This window comes from Molothrus ater, chromosome 3 (genome assembly GCF_012460135.2).
Source record: "Molothrus ater isolate BHLD 08-10-18 breed brown headed cowbird chromosome 3, BPBGC_Mater_1.1, whole genome shotgun sequence".
Classification (NCBI taxonomy): Eukaryota; Metazoa; Chordata; class Aves; order Passeriformes; family Icteridae; genus Molothrus; species Molothrus ater.
This window is the reverse complement of record NC_050480.2, coordinates 7,031,139-7,054,535: the sequence shown is the minus strand read 5'-3', so window position 1 is coordinate 7,054,535 and position 23,397 is coordinate 7,031,139. Positions and strand designations below refer to the sequence as shown.

Here is a 23,397-nt window from a genome sequence, read left to right as displayed (position 1 = left end):
CCCAACACAGCTGGACAGGGATTGATCATTAAGTCAAAACAATTCACATGAAACCAATCAAACATGCACCTGTTGGAGAAACAATCTCCAAACCACATTCCAAAGCAGCAAAACACAGGAGAAGCAATCAGATAATTATTGTTTTCATTCTTCTCTGAGGCTTCTCAGCTCCCCAGGAGAAGAAATCCTGGCAAAGGGATTTTTCAGAAGATGTGACAGTGACAACACAGCTTTTACTTCCAGCATCCTTTAGAAACTGGAGGGATCAGAAAGTCAGAAAGCTTTTCTTGCAAGAGGTTTCATGGCCTCTCTGAAATGAGGAGGGGCTCTCCCCAGACATTCTGCTGTTGAAGCTTCCAGCTTTTTGGGTGAAAAGCCAGAATCAAATTATTTCTGTATCAACAGCACAAAACAGAATGGCTTGAGGTTTGTTTCTGGATGTACACCAAGGAAACAGAAAATCAATTTCTGTGAATAGGAGCAGAGACTTAAGGGGAGTCTTAAGAATAAGAGATGGTTTAGTGGATGATTATTTCTGGCTCCTTGGGTCCTCTCTCATGTAAGTCCCAGGCTCCTGCAGTGGGTGGGTGCAGAGCAGCCTGGGACTAGGAGAGCCATGGCAGAGCATCCATACTGCTGCTCCCAGCAGGGGAAGGGGACACAAGGTGGGATAAGTACCTGGTTTATTGCAGACAATATAAATACAGAAAGTTCTGCATGGCAGCAGACAGAGAGAAACCAGCAGCAGAGCTGATTCCATAAAAAAAAAAAGAGCTTTTAAATTGCTGATAAAGTTACAGAGCAGCAGGAATGACTCCACTTGGGTCAGATGAGCTCTCCACAAACCTCCCTGTGCTGTAAACAGCAGTCATGCCTTTTGTTCTCCTTTATGTTTGTTATAATTGGAAGCCAGTTGCATTATTTCTCTCAATGCTGGCATGCTTAATAAGGATGTAAATTAATTAAAAATCTTCTCTCCATTCCATTAGTAAAGAAAAAAAGCAAGCACTGAGCAGGAGCAAGGCTGCAGTGCCTCAGCTGTTTTCACAACGTGAAACCAGTGGCAGCTCCTTCAGCCTCCCTGGCTCTTCATTCCCTGTCTGACATGCAGATGGGCTGTCATCCACTTCTGAGGGACTTTGATGAGCTTATCTCCAGCAATTCATATTCCATAGCTGTAGGTGGTAGGCATTACTCTTTACAGCTTTCCCATTCCCTATGTCTATTTCCTGTCCATGTAGCAACACTCCCCCCCCCACTTCTGGGACACCACATGTTCTCCACAGTGGCTCACACTGTTGTAAAGCATGATGCAAAATGCCATTGGTGGTTCTGGGACCACATCATTTATCCAGAAGGAGGAAAAAAAAAAAATCTGAGAATCAAGCAGGTGCAACTTGCAAAGATAATTCAGCAAGTCCTGGTAGAATTCTGAGGTTTGCTCCACCACTCTAGATTATCTGGGGCCTTGCATTTGCTGTTCAGCAGAAATTCTCCAGTCTCAAATACAAGTCAACAGAATTAAACCATAGGACTGGACTGGAAAACTTCACCCAAGGATTATGGAATGTCTGGCAGTGGAACAAGCTGTACTTCAATCTCACTATTTATGGGTGGCTGCTTTTAAGTGTTCAAAACATTGCAGTGCTGCAGAGTAAAAATAATTTGGATCAGTCCATGTATAATTAAAGCTTTAGTAAGTCACTTCACCTTCATGCAGCCCCCCCCCCCACCATGTAATTTAAGATTTTGCTGTGTATTTTTAGACTTGGAAGTCTGTGAAAGCTTGTTGCAGTCAAGTTTTGAAGTTTTAGTTAAAAAACCCTTGCATTTCGGAAGAGTTAACTTCTTCTAGAGCATTAAATACGAGAAAAATCTCATTTTTGATGCAAAGGCACTGCTGTCTTACTTGCACGTGGGCTGCCTTCTGTAGAAGCTACAAAAACACTGTCAAGTGTGCTCTGACCACATGACACAAAGCTCCTGATAACAAACAGATGCAGAGCTCAGTGCTGGAGCTACATCCAGGTGCTGGGAAAGCTGGGATCAGCCATGGACACACGGTGCTTTGGGATGTGCTGGTCATTTTCTACATGTGTAGGGAAAGCAGAGAGCTCACCCCATACACAGCCTGCCTTCTGCAGGCTCAGGACTTGGAACAAACCCTGTGGAGACAAGGATTGCCAGCTCTCCCTTGTCACTGTATATTTTTGTCCACAGTGAGGCCAAGAGGAATGGAGGGAGCCAAAAATTCCCTCTGGATGTCCTTCGGATATGGAAGGGGAAAATAAAAACAATGTGCTGGCAAAAGCTAAACAAAACATTTTTAATAGCAGGCCATGGAAGAAAAATTCATGAGCTGCTCTCCATGGCAACTTCTAGGTTCTGTCACGTTTGCTGCCTCCACTCTCTGCTCCTTCCCTTTCTCCTCTCCCTCTCCTACCCTTGGGTTCCTGCTGTCCCTGCCCACACAGCTGTCCAGGGGACCTGGCATTTGCACCAAGGTGTCATCCATGTCCCCTCCTGGCAGATCTCAATCTGTGGGATTCAGATTGTTAATTTTGAGGGACCAAGTGTGGCATTCACATCTTCTGAAAAAATCCCTTTGCCCAGGATTTTTCTCCTGGGAAGCTGAAAAGCCTCAGAGAAAAAGAAAAACAATTCTTAATTCATTTGCTTCTCCTGTGTTGTGCTCATGTGGAATGTGTTTGGAGATTGTTTACCCACAGGTGATTGTTTCATTGGATTCTGGTGTGAGTTGTTTTGACTCATTGGCCAATCAGGGCAAAGCTGTGTCAGGACTCTGGAAAGAGTCACGAGTTTCCATTATTATTACCTCTTTAGCATTCAGTAAGTATCTTTTCTGTATTCTTTAGTATAGTATAGTATTCTTTAATATAATATAGTATAATAAAGTAATAAATTAGCCTTCTGAGAACATGGAGTCAGATACATCATTCTCTCCCCTTGTTGGGGTTGCCTGCATCTACAATAAGCCTCCACTCCCAAAATGACTCTTTACACCTCTAACTAGAGTATAAAAACAAGTTCATGACACTGGGGGCCAAGGATGCCTTGACTAATAGATACCATATTCAATTTATACCAAGGCAAGGAGTGCAGTCCTTATAACCATTCCTGTGCAGCTTCTTCTGACTCACACCAGCAAGAGCTTGCACATCTCATGAATTTTCAGCACATCCACAACATCTGCCTCACAAACCTGCCAGCACTGTTTAATGACAGCTAATAATCATTTTACTTAAGAAAACTGAAAGCTGCGCAGCAGACGTGTCCCCACACAGAGCGCTCCCCTGACACAATACAGGCACAGCTCATCCCCACAAAGCACACACTCATTAATTACATCTCCCTGTGATGATCCAACAGCCCTGCTCCCACAGACACCTCCAGTTCTGTTCCCATCTTTGCCTGTACTTGCCTCCAGCTGTGTGCTTCCTGCAGCTTTGCTCCAGCTCCTGAGTCGTGACATGGCCCTGGTTTTTCTCTCTGGGAGCAGGAAAGGAGGCACCATAACACTGCCTTATTTACTCCCAGAACTACAGGGGAATGTCTTCAATGATTTTGAGGAAGAAATGCTCCCTACCCACTCCAGGCTTTTGTAGGGTAGGGAATCATCACCATCATCATCTCCACCTGCGGCCCCTGATTGCAGTAATTTGGGTTTCTGCTGTTCCTCCACCTGTACCAGCTCATCAGATGTGATTTCCTTGCATCAGAGATGCTTTCTTCTGGGAAGTCTCAGTACCTGGCAGTCAGTGGGAAGCCCACTAAGCTGTCTGCATGCTCAAGTTACTTGCACTTCCACTGTGGTCATCAGTGTCCCATCTTCCTCTGGCTCCAACCAGGCTCCCACTTCTGATGTTCCTGAGAAGGTGCCATCACAGCTGGTCCTCCACATGGAATGTGCCAAGCTCTGTCTGACTAAAGCCCTTGCAAGAGTGCCCAGGATGGTCTTTCTTGTAAAAACAGGAGAGGAAAAACTCTTCTGCAGCTTAAGGCATTCCATAACACATTCCCTTCTGCACTCAGGGATAACACAGAGGAGACTGCTCAGGACAGGCCATGGTCTTGACCTCATCCCTTCTCCACCCTGGGTGAGTGACTCAAACAACAGGAAACCAGGGGATCCATTTCCAGGGCGTGAGGTTTTGCTCTGAAAGAGAAAAGCCCAAGCTAGCCCTCTCATACTATTTTTCTGTGGGCTGTGAGGCCAGGAACTAGCAGGTGATGCTCTTGGGAAGGCTGTGGCTGCCAAGATACCAGCAGACATCAGAGAGGAGACTTCATCCTGCATGACAATGGACCAGAAAGGAAAGAAAGGGCCAAACCCCCTCCTTTGCTCCTTCATTTAATTGTGTTGTTCTGCAGATAACACATCCCCTTTGTGTTCAATGGGTTAAACTGCTGGAAACAAGCAGCAGGCTGGTGTAGTCTAAAAATACCCCAATTGTGCTGACAGCCAAAGCAAGCAGAGGCTCCCAGAGGCTCTTTTTCTGTCCCAGCACCATGTGGGTCCCCCAGCTGGCTGACACTGCCCCAAGTGAGATGAGTTTGAAGAGCAGGATCAGTGTCACAGCCCCTCACAGCCTTGCTGCACAGGGTGCCTGCACCCTCTGCCTCCCAGCTGCTCCAGAAGAGCAATCCTCATCTCCCACCCAGCCCTCTGCCCTTGGTACTTGCTGTGTACAGTTCAGCCAGGTGACTGCAAGGGGCTGAACAAACAGACTCATTAAAAACAGTCCAGGACAACTCCATCACCTCCCCTGTGTCCACAAAGAGGCTGTATTAATTAATGATTTAGAATAATCCCAGATTTCATTGCAGTTTGGGTGTTTTTTTTCCATTGGGAAGATGGAAGAAATGCTTGCTATCATTTACTTATCTTATACTGGCACAACTGCATGGGTGTTCAGTTTATATCTGCTCGTGGAGTTACTGGTTTGTGATTGCTGGCTGCACTCACAACCTGAGACCCTTTTGGACTGCTGATTTATTTGGCCAACATCACCCCAGCAGCTGGCATTCCAGGTTTAGGATTTCCAGGCTGTAGGGATTCAAGTGTTTGAATGGTCAGGGAGGGAAATGGTTCAGTGCCCCAGCTCTGAGGCAGATACAGCTTGCTTGCCTTCCTCCTCCTCCTCTCCACCTCTCCCTTTCCAGATGCAAATAATTCTATATCTGGCAGTGTGTAACCAGGAAGGAGAAAACATCTTCTTTGGCAAAAGCATTTAAGACTCTTACTCCTGCTTCACATTCTCAATGTGTGGAGTAGAGGGAAAATGCCTCCATCCCATGCCTGCTGGCACAGCCAAAGTCTTGTGTTCAAAAATGCCAGCAAGCTCCCAAAGATTGGCTCATCATAAGTAATAAAGAAAATGGACTGACACTGGAAAAATGAATTGGCTCCTGTGAGTAGGAAGGTGGCCTGAAGAGGAATCAGAAGTCAAGGTTCAGGAGATTTTAATCCCAGTTTCTGTATCTATTCCCAGTCCAGAGGAGGACACTTAAATGCTTTGTTAGCTTTATTCCTTTCTGAATGGGACTAGACTTTAGCTTAGTCACTGTGGTATTTAGGGCATTAATTGGCTAATTCAGCACCTTGCTCTAAATATTTAAAAGCTTCACTGGAAGGATTTGAAGCTGTAGTTTAAGAATTATTGCTCATTTTTGACTTTTCTTTGTAACACATGTTGGAAGAGTTAAAGGTTAGGCAAGAGGGGAAGATTTTCATTTTTAAAAGAGACGGGCATTTCCATTTGGCAAGATTTTGCATCCTGATGGGAAAACATAAACACCCAGCCTCTGATCTTGCCTCAATCCATATTTAATCTCAGAGACTGCTGTGGTGTAATTTTGAAGACAACACTTGCAGGAAGCAGGAGGGAAATATTCCAGGCTTCCTTCTGCTTTGATAAACTATAAAGGAAAAAAAAAAGGTGGGTGAAGCAGGGCAGAGATGTCACATAATCCCACACAGGGGACAAAAGAGACGTGGAAGACAATGCCACAGAGCAAGAGACAGCTACGGGGATACTCACACAACATCCTTTGGGACTATAATGACTTTCCCTTTCCTCTCTGCAGACCCTTTTGTTTCTGTGGATTTGGGGATGAAACCCTGCCCGAGGACGCCCAAGGGTGGTTCTCATGCTGCCCTTGTCCCTGGCAGTGATGCTGTGCTGTAGGGCTGTGTTCCCCCTGCCCCAGCAGCACCCCTCAGTCCCCTCCATGCCTGCTCCATGCCCAGCTCTGGCAGAGGCCACAGGGAGGGGGTGAAATAAGAAATCGGATCCAGCCAATGGCAGGAAGACAAGCAGGGTTTTAGGAGCTGGTGGAGTGTTAGGGAAACACTGGAATTGAAGCTTGCAGAGGGTGTCAGGATTAAAAATAGGCTGTAGCCAGCCTTCCCCAGCATTTTGGCATCTCAGCTGCCTGTTATCCTTGTGACCCACTAAGGAAGAGGCAGCAAAGAAAGAGATTCTCTCTTCCACCTCCCCGGCAGTGCAGGATAAAATGGTATTTTGCTTCTAACCAGATGGTTCTGCTCTCTTGGTCTGATAAGATTTACTACAAGGGTGCAAACTGAGTGTTTTGTCCCTGTTTTCAGTCCAACCAAGGGCCTCCCACCTTCCCTGAGTTCAACAAGGCACTCGTGCACTGAAGATGTGCTCATTCATTCACATCCTACGGGCTGTTTGCAGGTTTCCATCCTTTAAGTGGGGGAAAAGGCACTTTTTGTAGAAACTATCATTTTAATTCAAGATACTGATGAAAGAAGGCACTTCACAGAACTGTGTTATCCAATACAATCAACATTGCACCTTGGTACTTACCTTAGCAATGCTGTATTTGTTTCAGAAAAACCCAAGGACAATTCATAACTCTAAGAGGTGTTGAAATCCATACTTCGAAAAGGTGCCTGAACCCCCTGGCCAACAGCTCATATTTTAGAGGAGCCAGGAACTGCTTCTTCTGCTCCTTACCCATAGTGTGTATTTCTTTGTGTTGGTTGTGGGACAGACAAGGTTTCCCTGAGCTGTGAGTGTCAGCCAACCATGAGCACAACATAGCAGCTAAAAGTAAAAAATCTGCCTTGTCCAAGAGTAGAAATTTAGGAAGAATCTTTGTGAAAGGCTGATGAGGTGTAGGTTTTTGGTTTTTTTCTCCAGCTTTAATTTTCATACATGAACAAGATCCTTCATCTGAAACATTTTGGGAAGTTTGGAGTGTGGTTGCGAGGTTTGCAAGTTGGTCTCAAGCCGAGCCAAGGGCTGCCACACCAGGTCCCCTGGCTCCAGCACTTTAAGAAGTTTAGCTACTTCTGCTTGGTTAAAACATGCCCTCAGGTAGCAGCCTGTGACTGGGTGTGCAAAAATTGTGCAAAAATGCAGTGCCACTCCTTTTTTTTGTGTGTGTGTCTGCCGGAGCCAGCCTGAGCAGGGCAGGGGGGTGAAGGGTTCCTGCTGCCCACATCTGTGACAGTGTTCACAGGGGTCTTAGGATGAGGGAAGAGATGGATCTGACTCCATGTTTCAGAAGGCTTGATTAATTATTTTATGATATATATTATATTAAAACTATACTAAATGAATAGAAGAAAGGATTTCATCAGAAGGCTAGCTAAGAATAGAAAAGCAAGAATGATAACAAAAGCTTGTGTCTCAGACAGAGAGTCCAAGCCAGCTGGGCTGTGATTGGCCATTAATTAGAAACAACCACATGAGACCAATCATGGATCCACCTGTTGCATTCCACAGTAGCAGGTAACCATTGTTTACATTTTGTTCCTGAGGCCTCTCAGCTTCTCAGGAGAAAAAATCCTAAGGAAAGGACTTTTCAGAAAATATCATGGCTACACACATCTCCTGTCTGGGTGGTTCTAGGGGTGAGAGGCTGGGGAAACATGTCTCTCCTCCCTGTGCCAGTGCAGGGTTAGAGCCCCCCAGCAGCCCCAGCCCCTGGGGACAGCTTTCCCACTCCCACTCATTGAGTCTGCATTTTGTTCACTCCTCTGCCCTTAAAAAAATACAAATTTGTTCTTTGTTATTGTGAAGTGCAAAAATGGAAAATTTAGAAAGCCCTGGGAAATGGGAGAAGTGGGCAGGGCCCTGCTATAGCATCAGCTGGTTTGATTTGTCTTTTGCCGTATTCATTTCAGTATTTGCTAAAAGCCAACTACAAAATACCCATTTTTCACGCAACGCCTTGCAGTCAGACATCAATAATTTCTCTTTGTTGGGGGAGATGATGATTTTGCTACACCCAAGGAGTGTTTTTTCCACCCTGCTCTCCAAGCACGGAAAGCGAGGCGCTCTGAGGGGAGGGCGGCGATGTGAGGGCAGGAGGTGCAGCCTGGCTCTCTCTCAGGGGTTCTGCCTGGCTCTCAGGGGTGCTGCCTCTGCCTGGCTCTCTCTCAGGGTTGCTGTGCTGCTGTGTGTCCCCAGGCACGTTCGTGTCGGCCTTCACCGTGCTCTGCGGGGCCCGCACCGACCTCCCCGACCGGCACCGGTGCTGCGTCTTCTGGCTCAACATCGCCGCCGCCCTCATCCAGATCCTCACGGCCATCATCATGGTGGGCTGGATCATGAGCATATTCTGGGGCATGGACATGGTCATCCTGGCAAGTAAGTGCAGTGGGCTCACCCTCCTGACCGCTCCTCTCCATGGCAATGGTGCTGTGTCCCAGACAATGGCCCCGTGAGCTGCTGGGCTGCACTGTAGGGAGGAAGAGCCACGGGATGGGCTCTGCAAGTCCATGAGAAATGCAGTTACCCTGGACTTTGCACGGCAGAGAAGTTGCTGGGAGGCAGTGGGAATGGGCCCTGTGACATAGCTGGGAGAGTCTCCCATCCCACCACATGTGTCGGGAAGTTCCCTGTATGAAATGAAATGTGCAGGAAGGGGGAGCACTGTGAACTCTGCTGTCTGGAGCCCCTTCTGCCCTGGTCACATCCATTTGAATAAGAAAGCTCTTTCTCCCTTGTGACTCTGGCTGCAAATCTGTGGTTACTGAGACCTTCTTGCTAGGCCAGTTCTGCTCCCAGGGCTAGCTGTCCCCAGAAAAGCCCTGGGGACTCTCCTGGATTCTCCTCTTCCTCCCCAGGATACATTTACCCATTGTTTTGGAGTATTTTTTCATGTTTCAGACCAAGTTCTTAGGCTGAGCCAGAAGTGCTTTGCTGCTCCTAGAATGACATCCCATACACCCTTTGAGTTGACTAAAACATTAGTTTAGGGAAAGAAGAATCCTTTTTCAAATGTTCATAATTGAAGCCACCAGTTAGTAGATATGACCAATCCAGAACACAGGCTCTGTAACTTTCATTTGGTAGAGGCTTTCACTGGTGTAAAAGTTGTGTCATATTCTCCTGTATCCTGGTGCAGAGGATGGAGGTGACAACCTCATCTCACCTCCAAAGCCAGAAGCAGCACAGAGCTCAGGGTGCTGGTGCCATCTGCAAGACCCCACTCCCTTTCCAGAGGCTGATGGGCAAGCCCTCAAACCAAACAGGTCTGAGACCTTTCAGGCTGACAGGACAGGCAGCTCCCAAAACAAGCCCTTCTCCCAGAGACCATTTTATGGGCAGCTTTTGCCTTTTGGTTTGAAGATGCTCCACTTTGTCATCTCTGCTGATGACATCTGTGGCTGCATGACAGAGGGGGAGAGAGGATCTCAGGAAGTTGCCAGAAACCTTCCCAAAGACAAAATGGATGAAACTGGAATTAAAAAAAAAAAAAAAGGCAGGAAACCAGTGCACATTTTCAGTTGCCAAACCCAGGGGTTAAATCCTCTCACCAAACCACCTGTTAATTTCTGAGCCAGCTTCAGTTAAGGCAGTCCCCATGCAGAGCAAACGATGGATATTAAAAACCTGAACATGTGCAAAACAAAAGCTTTTCTCAGGATGAAGGCAGTACTGCACTTTGCTTTACCCTGCAAACCACCTGCCACATTTCCTCCTAGATGTACCTGCAGAGCAGGTCATTTCTGAGGCTAAATTGTGAATTGGTGTACGTGTGATGTGTCTTCAAGAACCTGCCAGATTTGCGTGTAGCGCCATAAGTTTGCAACCATCAACTCTTGTGTTCTTCCTCTGTGGGGCAGCCCCCATGTGTGGGTTGCTGTCTGGCAGGACTCCACTCTGCAGGTGTGGGGAGAGCCAGGGAAACATCTGTCCTGACAAAGAACCACCACTGAATCTGTGTCTTGCTTTGCTCCAAAGCCCTGCTCTCCAGTTAGAGGGGTTGGTGCTTAGGAGGGTCTTACTGGAAGGGTCTTCTCCAGTTTCGCTGTTGGAGAAAACCAAACAGCTTGGAAGTATCTCCAAAACACTCCTTCCCACACCTGGCTGGATTCCACCAGTTTGGGAGGCAGAGGATGGATGAGCAGCATGTGGTGGCAATGCTCAGGGTCAAGAGGCGCCCAAGCACAGCAGCAGTATTTCATCCCTCTGGTGGCAGTAGAGAATGGCAAGAGGAGTCAACATGTCTTATGTTTTACCAGCAGCAGCCCTTGGCAGTTTCTTGCCATCTCATTAAATAGCTGCTTTTAAGTTTACTTACCATGCAGAGAAAGTAGTGGCTAAATGCAGCAGCTCTGGGTTGATGGAGAAGAAAAGAAAAGCCTTAATTGAAACAAAGAATGAAGTGACTGGTTGCTCTTACCTGTATCAAACAGCCCTGTCAGTCCCAAAGTGGTTGATTCTTGTTATCATATTTGAAAGAAAAAATAATAACTTAAGAAGGAAACCATGTTTCTAATGCAAGGAATAAGACATTTCATTTAAGAACACTGCTAGTTTGCTTTGGTTGGGTTTTGTTTGCATGCAAACCATTGGATGCACAGAACAGAAACTGTACACCATGCAACTTGAATCTGGGTGCAGATGGGAAACAGTTAAAAAAGTGTGAAACCACTGCCCACCTCATGTCCCCTTGCCTTGAAATGACTGATCCCAGGTGTCCCTGTGAGGGTGCCAGGCTATTTGAATGGGCTAGAGGCAGGACACAGCAGGTCCTGTCTAAGCTGGTGAGGGCTAGCAGTGAGGAGGAGGGTGGGAAGCAGCTGAGGGCCAGGAACTCTGCTCAGGCTTTCCCTAAGGGATGGAGCAATTTCACCTGGATGCCTGTCCCTGCCTCTCTGTTAGCTGGTAGAGACTTGGGAGGGAGTTAGAACTACAGAATCATAAAATCACTGAGGTTGGAAAAAAACTCCAAAATCATTGAGTCCAAGTCTTAAGCCATCACCATCATGTCCACCACTGAGCCATGTTCCCCAAGTGCCACATCCACCTGTCTTTTGAACAGGAGACTCCTTCCAGCTTTTCATCTTCTAGTGCTATTTCCCAGGCATGGAAAGGGGGAGTCTGCTCTGAGGATAATGGCATACTGTCCTTAATGACGGAAAAAGGAGAAGAATTATAGTCCAATCAGGTATGCTTCAGTTCCTGGAAGAAGTAATCAAGTAAGTGACTCGCACGCATTTAGAAAATAAAAACCACCCCCACAAAGTCACCGTGGGTCTGTCCAGAGTGAGCTGTGTCAGACTGGCTGGATTCCCTCGGATGGCAGAGGAATTAATTTTGTGTGAGGTGGCAGCAGCCAGCCATCCCTCCTAACCTTCAGATGCTGACCCCGTCTCACACAGCATTCCTACCAGCGAGCCAGGGGGACGTGGCCAGCGTGAAAATGCACTTGAGGACTTTCCTCTAAATGGATTTTCCTAACCTGGGAAGAGATAAAGAGAGGTGTGTTGAAAGGTCCCTCCTGAATGCAGCTCTGCTCAGTATTTCCATTTGTGGCTTGAGGATGGGCTGGAGAAGAGGCTCCCCCCAGCCACACACCTGGCAGGCACAGCAAGGGCAGTGCCCGGATCCAAAGAAATGGCCTGGAAACAGAAAGTGCTACTCAGTGGGGACAAGCCCAGGACTCTACAGAAGGACTAATCAACTGCATAAATACACACTAGGGAACAACTTGTTTTTCAGGGAAGGACGTGGTGGCTGCAGTGAGTCACAAGCAGCACAGGGGGAACATTGCTGCAGAGGGAATGAACACCACACAGGCAGGGGGGAGCAGGGCTTGTAGGGCTTTCGCTGATCCCGTTACCTTTCTCTGCATGTGTAAAGCTGTGGTGAGGCTTGTGGCCAGCTTTGGAGGCTGTACTTCAAGTGGAAAACCTGGAGAGTCCAGAGAACTGTAAGATAGTAGGCATGCTGATGATCAAGGTGTTCAGTGGGCTAGTAAATGTGAGAGGGCAGCAGTTCAGCCTAAGACAGACTTGAATAACACCAGGAAGGACCTGTGTGGAAATTAGAGCACGTTTTTCCTCCAGTAGGGTCAAAATGCTGCATAGGTTGCATGGCAGGATCTGCTCTCTCTGTCCCTGGAAGACTCCAAGAGTGGGTAGACCCATGTCTGTCAAGGACAAGGTAGGACACAGCAAGAGACTGACTGACCTGGGGGTCCTGTCCAACCCTCATCTCCTCTAGGGTGCCCTTTATCAGGATAATATCCCAGAAGGAAGATAAATGGAATGCAGTTTTGCTGTCACACTTAATTACTTTTGGCAGCACCACAGCACAGGGCACTTTCTCTGCTAATTTAAAAGAACTGCCAGCTGGCCCCACTGGACACCAGAGATATCTTCTTTAAGCAGCCAGATAGCTTTGGGAACTGTCCTCTGCTGTACCTGCTCTTTGAAGGCAAAGGTAGAACTAGGGAGGACTAAATTCTTCTGCCAAAAAAGGGCTGGGCAGCCCTGCTGCAGTGTGCTTTCCTGGAGCCCCTCACCAGCTCTGCGGGGACAATGCACAGAGCTGAAGCAAACCACAGCTAACGAGCTGGCCAAAGCCAACTGCAAAACAAGTCTCCTAAGGCTTTCCAGGCACAGCTCCCTTGGCTACAGGCACACCTTGTCCCCAGCCCACACCTTCATCAGCCCACTGTGCAGAATGAACTCTCCAGGAAGTCCCTGCCTGCTCAGAACCAAGTATAAAAGGCTGCGTGGCATTTCTTCACAGAAACACTGGAGAAATAACATAGTAATGCCACACTGATGTGGCACGGGGACATAAGTCAGGGACTGTTTGTCCAGGCATTGTTTTTCCTCTGCTGGATGCAGCCAAGAAGCCAAGGCTTCTTGGTTTCTGAAGGAAGCCCTGGTTTCTGAAGGAAGCCCTCCCTCAGCTCTCAGGTCTGAATGAACAATGTGCTTGGCTGCACCATTGCTTCAGGTTCACTGGATGGAAACTTTGGCTGACTCTCAGGGCTGATTGCCAGCCAGCAGTGAGAACTCACCTGTAATCATGCTATCCTCATCACTCCTTTGCTAATTACTCTGTTCAGACCCTGCCAGAATCAGCAGCAGATGCTTGCACAGTCGCTGTATGCTCAGGCTCCAAGGGAAAGCATCACTGAGCCTCTCTGCTCTGCAGGGCCCCTGCTGGGGCAGGTAACACTGCTCTCCTGGCAAGGAAAGGGGAGCAGGAGGCCCAAACCAACCAGTAACCCTTCATGAGATGAAGAAAATACAAGGACATGTTGCCTGCTTGGACTTCCTACACTTAAAAAAAAAAAAAAACATCTAAAAAGAGCTGTCCCCCAAACTAGGCCTGAGGGGAGTAGTTAAAATACCCCTTTTTGCAGTTTCTTACCAAATGCAGAGGTGGGAGAAGTTCTTAAAACATTGTAGGAATGTTAAATAGCCCCAGTGTTTGCAGCACGCAGACAGGCTGAGGCATGCTGTGAGCTACCTGTGGGCACAAGCAAACTGAGCAGGGAAGCTGCCAAAAACTCTTCAGATGTAGTTTTCCCAACTCTGGGACTGTGAATGGTACGGCATGAGCCCTTTGGTACACTGTGATGTCTTGTTTGATGCCTTCCTTCAGTGGCTCCCCTTCAGTCAAAGCCATGAAATCCCAGTGGCACAGAGGAGAGAGTTTCTGGAGCATTGCTCAGAGGTGTTAGCCCATCCAGTCTGTTCTGCCTGCAGCTGGAAAAGCAGATGAGGATTCCCCAGTCTTCTTTAAACAAGAGTCCCAAATGAAATGATCCGCTTCAAGTACAAGGATTTAAAGAAATGTTTAGCCCTGGTGTGAATGTCTGAGGGTAGAGCTGCTGTTCTCTGTTTACTCTGCAGCCTCAGTTTGTTCATTCTCTTCTGGTTGTCCATGTGTTTCAGATATATCGTCTACAGTTACATTTCTCCCTCTCTCTTTCTTTCATGTTCCTTTGCCTCCTTTTGTTCACCATCAAAGTCTCACAAGGTAAGTTTGTTTCTGTTCTTCCTCCTCCTCCTCCTCACGCTCTGAGTCAGTTTCCCACGGAGAGCAGCGAGCCTCGGTCGGGGCAGGACACCTGGAATTCACTTTGGCCAGGGCTGCCCACTCCCAGCCCAAGTGCAGCCTTTACATATGTGTGTCCACTGTGTCTGTGTCTGTCCTGTGGCTGCACAGCCCCAGGGATGCTGGGAATCCTCACACAGCATTGAACTGCCCCTGGGGATGGCCCAAGGGTGCCCTTGGAGCAGAGCAGGAGCCTGTTTCAGCATGGAGAGCATCCTGAAGCCACCCTCTGCATGAACCCAGTCCCAGAAGGACAGCCTGTGCACAGACTGGGTTCCTTTTGCCTCAATCTTATATGCAGTGCTTTACAGGAGAAGTGCAATTTCAAGTAAACTTGATTAAACCAGTGACTTTGTGCACAGGCCCATTTAATCCTGAACCCAGAGCTGTCTGTTCTACAGAATTGCACCTCAGTGGTATTGCAGGCATATTAATTTAAAGCTGCTTCATACAGAACAGTTAGTCCTATGCAAGAAATGCAATAACTATTTTCACATATAAACTATTTGATAAGTTAAGGCTGAAGTATTGTAATAAACAAGTTTAGCATAGGACAGGTCATTTTTTTGGCTTATGGTCATGTAAAGAGACAGGCTTGGCCACTGTCACTTCCTTCCACCCAGTTTCAACAGTGACAGCCAGACTGAAAGGATTTCTCAATCTTAATTTCCTTATATCTCAATAAAAAGCATGGCTGTACAAGTTACTCTTACTTTAGCTAAAGATTTAAGGCAGGCCCCACCTTTCTGGTCCATAGGGTTGGTTGGTTGGTTTTTTTAACTCCACTCCCTAAACAAATTAAACCAATGCCATAGACAAGCTCAAATTACAAATTTCCAGCCAGCTCACCTTGTCTTCAGAACTGACTCACACTTAAAACATAAATGCATGTGAAATCATCATTTTGCCCCCTAGAAAAGGCTGTTTGAAAGAGATGAGAGTCTTTCTGTTCAGCTGCACACAATAGGCAGAAATTCAGTTAAGTGTCATTATTCTGTCCCTCGTGCTTGTTTAGCAGCAGGAGGTCCAGGCTGCCAAACCTGGGCGAATGTGTGGGTTTTTTCCAAAGTACAGCAAAGTTCATTCCCTGGAGTCAATTCTTAGTTCAGCAAAAAGTCCATTAAAGATAGGGGTTCTGGCACCTGCTGGTATTTTATGTTCAGTTTTTGTAAGGGACTTAAAAAAGCCTAACATAAGGGTTAGAAAGAATATTACAAAGCATAAATGGAAAAGTGTTTGAAAAGTTAAACATTCTTCTGAGATATAAAATTTCAGACTTCTTTGAAATTCAAAATATAGAAATGACAGGTTACTTAAGCTAAGAAAAAAAAAACATCCAGATTTAGAAAGTTTTTTAGTTGAAAGATACTCACTGTGGCGGGCACTGCAAGTAAGGGCAGTTGGCTTCTTTAATCAGGAGATTTTTTTGCATTGATAAAGTCAGAATAACAAGCTTCTCTTGAAAGGGAAGTGGGGAAAGCTTCTGGTGCAGTATTGCAACTGTTTAGGAAAGCATTAAAAAAATCCAGTATTTTTCTCATCATCCTGTACCAGCACAGGAGCTGCAGGTGCTCTGCTATTGCCCTTCCCTGCCCTAGCCCTGCCAGGGGATGAAACTGTCCCCTCTGGGATTTGCAGCCTGCAAATGTGTGTGCACTACAGTGAATAATCTGGGGCCCCAGGAGCCCAAGGAGCTGTGACAAGCAGCAGGACAGGCTGCTTGAGCCCTTGGAACATCCCTGTGGCTGCAAAACAAGGGCTTTGCTGTCTTGGTTGGGAAGTGCATCAAACCTCATGGCCACAGGAAGAGGGAAGGGTGTGAAGGAACAGGGATCCTGGCAGTTTCCTTGGTTTTGCTGCTGAAAAGATTGGTTTCCTCCAGGCTCACTGGATGGCTGCTGTGCCCTAACAAGAACACCTGTAATTCTGCTGGGCTGGAGCAAAGCAAGTGCAGAACTAAGCAGTGAGAATATCATTAGAGGCATCCCAAGATCTGTGTTTGACACTTCAGCCTGTGAGTCAAGGCATTCCCCTTCTCCTCCAAGAGGTGTTTGCTCACCTGTGCAAACTGCAGCACAAATTGGTTGCTGCTGGGGAGTGCTGTCAGCAAAAGCCAGCAGGGGAACACAAAGATGGATAGAGGAATGTTGGGAAGGATGAAAGTTTGACAAGAAAGTCTCACAGATATGTATGCTTAGCAGAAAGATTTTTGAATGTAGAATCTGAAGAAGGAATAGACATTAAAGCAAGTTTTGATATAGCAGAAAAGAACTGGTGAGCCAGTCTTAATGGATAACCAAGAAGGCAAAGGATATGTTAGTTAGAAGGGGTTTTTACGACTTAGAGCAAAGGATAAACCTACCTCAAACAAGAAGATGTTTTTACCAAGCAGAAAGAGAGCACAGGCAAACAAGGCAGCAAATGCTGCAAGTAGAAAAAAGGCCTCCGAATTTTCCACTGCAAGAAAGCTGAAAAACAACTTCTAGCTTAAACTGTAATGTACTAACTTTTAGTAACTAGAGAACAGTAACATGAATATGGTAATTACAGTAGTTATGGTAGGCTATAGATAAAAGTTAAGGTATAGATTGGTTCTACTGTATTAAGATGCTCAGCAAAGAAAAGTATATAATGCATTGTAACCTAAACTCAGGGTCTCCAGGCCTGCCTGCAGCTGGAGCTGACAGCTGTAGGCACAGGCTCTGTCACCCACCACCCTGGGCTGCTGTAACCTCTTGGATGGAATAAACTGCATTTTGGAGAGCCCCTGGAGTCCCACATCCCTCATTTAGACTCTTACAGAGGAAACCAACCTCCTCCTACCTGGCAGTGCTCTGGGAGGATGAGGCTCAAACTCAAGTAGATCCCAAGGAGAGATGAGTGTGGGATGCACAACCTACCAGGGCAGTGCTTGGGAGCAGCTGTGTCTCTGGAGCAGGATACAAGCACATCCATTTCCCCTGCACTACAGGAAAACACACTCCATAAAAACTTCAGGTTATTAGGCTGGAATTGTTGACCACTGGTACCTGCTGTGCTCTTACAATCCCTTTAAGCAGAGGTGCCAGAGCAGCAGGGCTGGCTGCCAGCACCCACATGGCTGTGCCCAGGAAGGAGCAGCACCAGGCAGCTCTTGGCTAAAGCAGGGCAGGGGGCTGCCCTGGGCAGCCTGGCCACGAGGGACAATGTGGCACCCCCCCCGTTCTCCCATGGGGTTTTTGCCACTCCCGGTAAACCAGGCTCATGACTTGCTTGAGCCTCACCAAAGGTCCTCATTTGGAATTAATTCTTGCTGTTATAGAGTGCAACATGGCGCAAAGCACCAAGACTCCATCAGAAAGGTGTATAAGAGAGATTCATTACAGCAACATGTTGCTTTTATAGTTTTTCAAGATATTTACATTTACTTAACATTCACTGCCCACTGGTCATAAGAAACAAAGTTCTCAGTAGGTGAACAAGGAGCCATGTCATTCTGTGGGCCAGCTAATGTCCATATCTTTTAACTTTCTCTCCTTCATCACGTTGTCATGGGGATAGCCTTGGTGTCTTCCTCGAGAGATATACAGGGCTTTCCTTATCTTTAGGAAGCCTTCGCTGGCTCACAAGAACAGCACAAAACACCTTTCCTACAAACTCTAATCATGTTCCCTTCCCCTCCCTCCTCACAGGCTACAAGGAGCAGGGGATCCCACAGCAGCTCTAGTGGCTGGGACAAGTGTGGTCAGAGAAACACGGCGAGAGATTTCCTTTGGCAGCCGTGGGCCACGGACCTTTTCATTACCCTTTGTCTCTCTTCTTGTCCCTTTGTTTTGTCTCCCTGTGTCTGCCCGTGCCCGTCCAGCGGAGCGGAGATGCAGAGCAGCCGGCGCAGACTTGCACTGATGCCCCCGAGCAGCCGAGATGAGGCGAGCACAGCTTGGCTTGGACTGGTCCCAGCCCACCAGGAGGACGAGGGTGCCAGGACAAGGACACACCCTTGGCAAAGATGGCACCTGGGTGGGCAGCTGAACCAAGGGAGGGAGAGATCCCTCTGCTCCCAGGGGGAGGTCGCTGAAGATGTTTTGCCTCCTTTTTGTGCTTGCTGGTTGTGAACATCAAATGCCAAGGAGCTGTTCATAGATACACGTACAGGATGTAAAAGCAAACCAGTGGTACTTCCTTCCTGCCTCGAGAGTCCATCCGTGACTGCTGTGCAGCAGTGGAGGGTCCAACCCAGCCCCCTCTGCTGCCTGTGTATGTAAGATGTTCACTGAAGCTCTGTCCCTGCAGATGTCTTGAGAAACGTGCTTGCTGTAAATCCTATTGTACCGCTGACGTGACCGGGGCCATCCCCTGCTTCCACCCGCTGCCACCATGCAAGGATCAGAGCTGCCACCAGCCCAGGGGACACTTTTCCCAGCACAGGACTGGTCCTGCAGCACCTCGCCTCTAGGGCAGCAAGTACTGCCAAAAGCCTCTCGTACAAAACAATACTGGGGGAGCCAAAGAACCTTTCCTGCCCCTGGAAGGGACTTGCTGGCAGTGTCTCCATGCTTTGGAAATGGATCCCCTGAGAGCACGACGAGTGCTTCTGGCTGAAGGAGCATCCCAGCTCTGCTTGCCCAGGTAAGTATCCAAAACTCCAGGATCTCCACCTGGTACTAGACAGGTGCTTGGGAGCTGTTTTGGTTGGAAGGCCCATGACCAAAAGGGGTGGGGCTGTGATTTCATGGTTTCATTTCTCAGCTGGAGAAAACCAACCAAGTAGGTCAGTGGTGAAAAGCCAAGAGCCATTTGGGACCTGAACTAAAGCCAGGGGATGAGCTCCTCAAGAGTAGCACTGCCACAGCGATGGCCAAAAGGATTTATGCTCACCATATTCAACAATTTCAAGTGTCTTTGTCCATCTCTACCAAAGGGACTGGTTCAGGGAGTGGCCTGTGCTGTGCACCTGCAGCTGTGCTGTGGCTTGCTGGGATGTACAGGTGTTACAGAACTGAGCTTCAGCATCTCCTGTGAGACAGACCATCTCTGCTTCTCCATTTCCCACATGGGAAAAAAAGGAGTAAATAGGATCCTAACCAGCAGCAAATGGGGAATCTGTAGCACATCTGGAAAACACCTTCACCAGCTTCTGCTGTTGTCAGTGAGAACTCTTTTTTTGAGGTCTATAACTGGCCCTGAAGGCACCCAAGCCACTTGCCTGCTCAGATGCAGCATGTGCAATGCCAAAGAGCAAAAAAGCAATGGTTACCCCTCACCTTTGCCAAACCAGAATGGCTGAGTCAAGTGCAAACACCAAACACTGCCTAAGTTAGTTGTGCTGTGGTGTCAGGATGGGTGTGCAGGAGCCCCTGCAGACAGGGATAACAGGCCATGGATAAAAGGAACCAGGAAAAGCCTTTGGAATAGGAGCAGCAAGTGTGGCTTAAGAACAACACCTTCTGGTGCCTGTGAAGTTGGGTTCACTTTTAGAAGGTGGATTTATATGTGTAGTGGACAGGCAGCACAAGAAGCCTCAGGCTGGGGAGGAATAAACAAGCTGATATTTTCACTGGCCCTAAAGCGCCAAAAGTCACACCTCCTGTGGCATCAGATGTCAGTCAGATCAGCAGCAGATGCCCCATCCCAGAGACCTAGCACCTGCACAAAAGGTCCCCTGGGAACAAAAAGGGACAGAACAAGCTCCTCATCAGCATCACCAGGGCTTTGCTGACTTTCTGGGCCACACTTGGTGCTGTCTGTCTCTGCTCTAGTGAGGATGAGAGAATTGGATTGGCCGGGAAAGGATTGAATGGAAATGCTGCCCTCCCTGGGATGGCTGCAGGTCTCTGAGAGCATCACTTTGGTTAGCTCTGGGTGCTGCCTGCATTTATTGCATGAAGGAGTCTGAGCAATGCACAGATGAGGTGTGGGATTTATATTTTACTTTCAGGCTTTGCTCTGTAAAATTTCTTCTTATCTTTCACCTTCTTACTGAATTGTTGAAGCCAAGAAAACACTCAATGCACCACTTCAGAGGCTCTGAAATCTGCCAAATGTCACCCAGGACAAAAAGCCTTATTTTTGCCTACTGTGGTGATTTGCTTAATTGATTTTAATTAGAAGCAGACAGTTTCCCACTCTCAGCTTTAGGACAGGAGCCACTTTATAGATTGGCCTTGCTACCAGGCAGCAAACATCAAATTGCATTTTCCCCAAGGCTGTCCCTGTGGTAGTAATAAAAATGATAAATCCCTCTGCTTTTTCCAATAGCCCTGAACAAAACTGGCACTGCCAAGCTCCCCCCAGCCCAGGTGTAAGCAGCAGCCTGCTCTCAGGCAATGGTGAATATTGTATTTGCAGGGAATGCCCCGACAAAGGCAGGAATGATGCATCTGACATGTTCTCAGAAGGCTAATTTATCACTTTATGATACTATATTATATTAAAGAATACTATACTATACTAAAGAATACAGAAAGGATTCTACAGAAGGCTAAAAAGATAATAATGAAGACTCGTGACTCTTTCCAGAGTCCCGACACAGCTTGGCCCCGATTGGCCAAAGAGTCAAAACAACTCACACCAGAATCCAATGAAACAATCATCTGTGGGTAAACAATCTCCAAACACATTCCACATGACTCCACAACACAGGAGAAGCCAATGAGATAAGAATTGTTTTCCTTTCTCTGAGGCTTCTCAGCTTCCCAGAGAAAAATCCCGGGCAAAGGGATTTTTTCAGAGAATGTGAATGCCACAGGTGAGCTCCTCACCTTGGCTTCAGGTGTCCCCATGGCAAGCAGTGGGAGCTCAGAGACTGAGTCCAGGGCAGGGCTGTGCTCACCAGGGGGTTCTGCTTTTCCCATCTTTAGTACCACACTCTCCACTATGACTTGGTTTTCCTCCTCTCACAAAAGGTCGGAGTTCTGTGGGCAGCTGGCAGCATCTGGAGAGGCCTGTCTGGTGCCCACTGACAAGAGCCACACTGTGAAGACACAGCTACGAGTGAAAATCTGGAGCTTTCCCCTAACAACAATTACTTTTTTTTTCTCTTTAGGGTAAAATTAACCACCCAGCGTTTTCACACCTCCTTCCAAAGCACTGCAGAGGGGACAACACCTCCACCTCCTGTGGGAGCTGTGACCAGCTGCAAACCAGCACAGCCCGAGGGCACAGCCAGAGCCCCTCCTCTGGTCCGAAGTGCATGGCCCCCAGCTACCCCAGCACCATCAGCTGCTTTGTAAATGTAGATGTTTGACATGCAAGTTTTACAGCTAAAGAGCGATCGTGGGTAATGAAGAATAAATGCAGTTGCTCCACCCCCATCTGCCAGCAACACGGAATTTTTCTGCTGCTCCTTTCTGATTATGAAAAAAACAGGTTTCTCAAAAAAAAAAAAACCCAAAAAACAAAAAACCAACAACCAAAACAAAAAAAAAAAGGGCTTTAATGAAACAGCTTCTTGGTACTTGAACACAGCTGGGCTGAACAACTGATTTACTACTCATTGGAAAGCAGTTCCAGGCAGGAACCAATTTCCCCAAGTTCATTGGTGTTGCCAAATCCATATTTACCATGGAAAAGGTGCTTTGGCAGGTGACTCCCAGCCTTTTGCCTGGCTGGCCATCCTTGCTGCAGGGGTTTGGGGTTGCTCACAGCTGGGAAGGTCAGTGGGGCCTTGTGCTGGGAGCAGCTCTGGCACACACAGCCATGGGGTCAGGAGAGTCAGATGGGAGAGGGGACTCCATCTGTGCCACACTCCTGCTGCCCAAGACACAAAGCTGCATGTCCCTCCCTGTGTGCATTGACTGGCACACATTTTATTAGAGACCTTCCAGAGGCGGTGGAAATTGCCCTTAAATCTTGCTGTGAGTGTTGTGCTGAGCTCTGTGGGCAAGAAGATGAAGCTCACAGTCCCAGTATTCTCCACAGGGCTGTTTTATTCCTTGCCTCCTGCTTGTTCTGGGCTGACCCTGCAGTTCACACACATGCATCCACTCCAGCCAGGATGCATTTTATTGCTACCCAGCCCAAACTGCATCCACTGCAAGACACCACCAAGAGTTCCTTGATATCTAAACCCCAGGTACAAGGAGACCCTGGCTAGATCTGACATTCCTCTCCAGGTAAAAGCAATGTCTTCTCCCACATGCTTGCCAACCACAGTGTGGCAACACAGCCCTGTATTTTCCAGCTGACTTTGCTGCATGCTCACACACACAATGCACTTTGAAGCAGTGCTACAATTTATTTCCCAAACTGGCACTCAGCATTCCCATCCACCTGTGGGAGCAGCATGGTGCAAAACCCCAGGTCACAGTGGCACCATCTGAAGCAGGGTTCATTACAGTGAAGCCCACCAGAGCTCATGCTAACCACAACCTATCCTTTCTCCTCTTGTCATCTGTATAAATACCTAAGCCAGGCTAAAAGTCAAGTCCTGCTTCTCTTGCACCCACCCAAGTGGCCAGAGGGAAGCAACAACACCCTGTCCCCGCTGCTGGAAGGGTGGAGTGGGAAGTGAAGGTTTTGTTCAGGCTCTAAGAATGGCAAAGGCCAGAGCAGCTCAATCCATCTTCCAGCTCTGAGAATGCTTTCAACAGGCAGGTGGAAGAGAATGGCACATTTTGGCTTGGGATCAAAACAGGGGCTCACCTGTGCCAGCACTGCTGGAGGTGATGGCAGTGCTCCCCCAGACACCCAGCAAGTGATCCCACGCTGCCCCACAGCCCTCCTCCACCCACCACACCCTGGCACAGGCACTGCTCCCAAAGCCGGGAAGGGGATTGCTGGCTCAAGGCTGTGTGCTCTGTGGTTTTGGCCATGCATGGGTAGCTCAGATTTTCCACCTTAGGAAGGAGGGAGCAGGGGCCTTCCCACCTGTGCTGTTTGCACCTTGCTTGTGAGCCCACCTTTCCTTTTGGTACTGGAGGCCAAACTGAGGGGTTGCAGAGGACCATTTGTATGCCTGTTTATATCACTGAGTATTGGATTGTGACTTCTTGTGTTTTGATACTGTGGATATTTTTTTTTAAAGTTAAATATATTCTATTGCTGGACA

General features: G+C 47.6%; 1 protein-coding gene across 4 annotated transcripts in view; it reads left to right on the top strand.

Annotated features, from left to right (window-relative positions):
• The window catches only part of STUM (stum, mechanosensory transduction mediator homolog), a 48,640-nt gene extending 25,243 nt beyond the window's left edge, over positions 1–23,397 (top strand). Inside the window, exons 2-4 of one of the 4 annotated variants that reach the window (XM_054514294.1) lie at positions 8,442–8,648; positions 18,041–18,977; positions 21,394–23,397. In XM_054514294.1, the coding sequence (XP_054370269.1) occupies positions 8,442–8,648; positions 18,041–18,075 (242 nt within the window). In that variant the 3' untranslated portion in view covers positions 18,076–18,977; positions 21,394–23,397. The remainder of the gene's footprint in view (positions 1–8,441; positions 8,649–18,040; positions 18,978–21,393) is intronic. The other 3 variants (XM_054514293.1, XM_036380201.2, XM_036380198.2) reach the window with 3 other exon arrangements.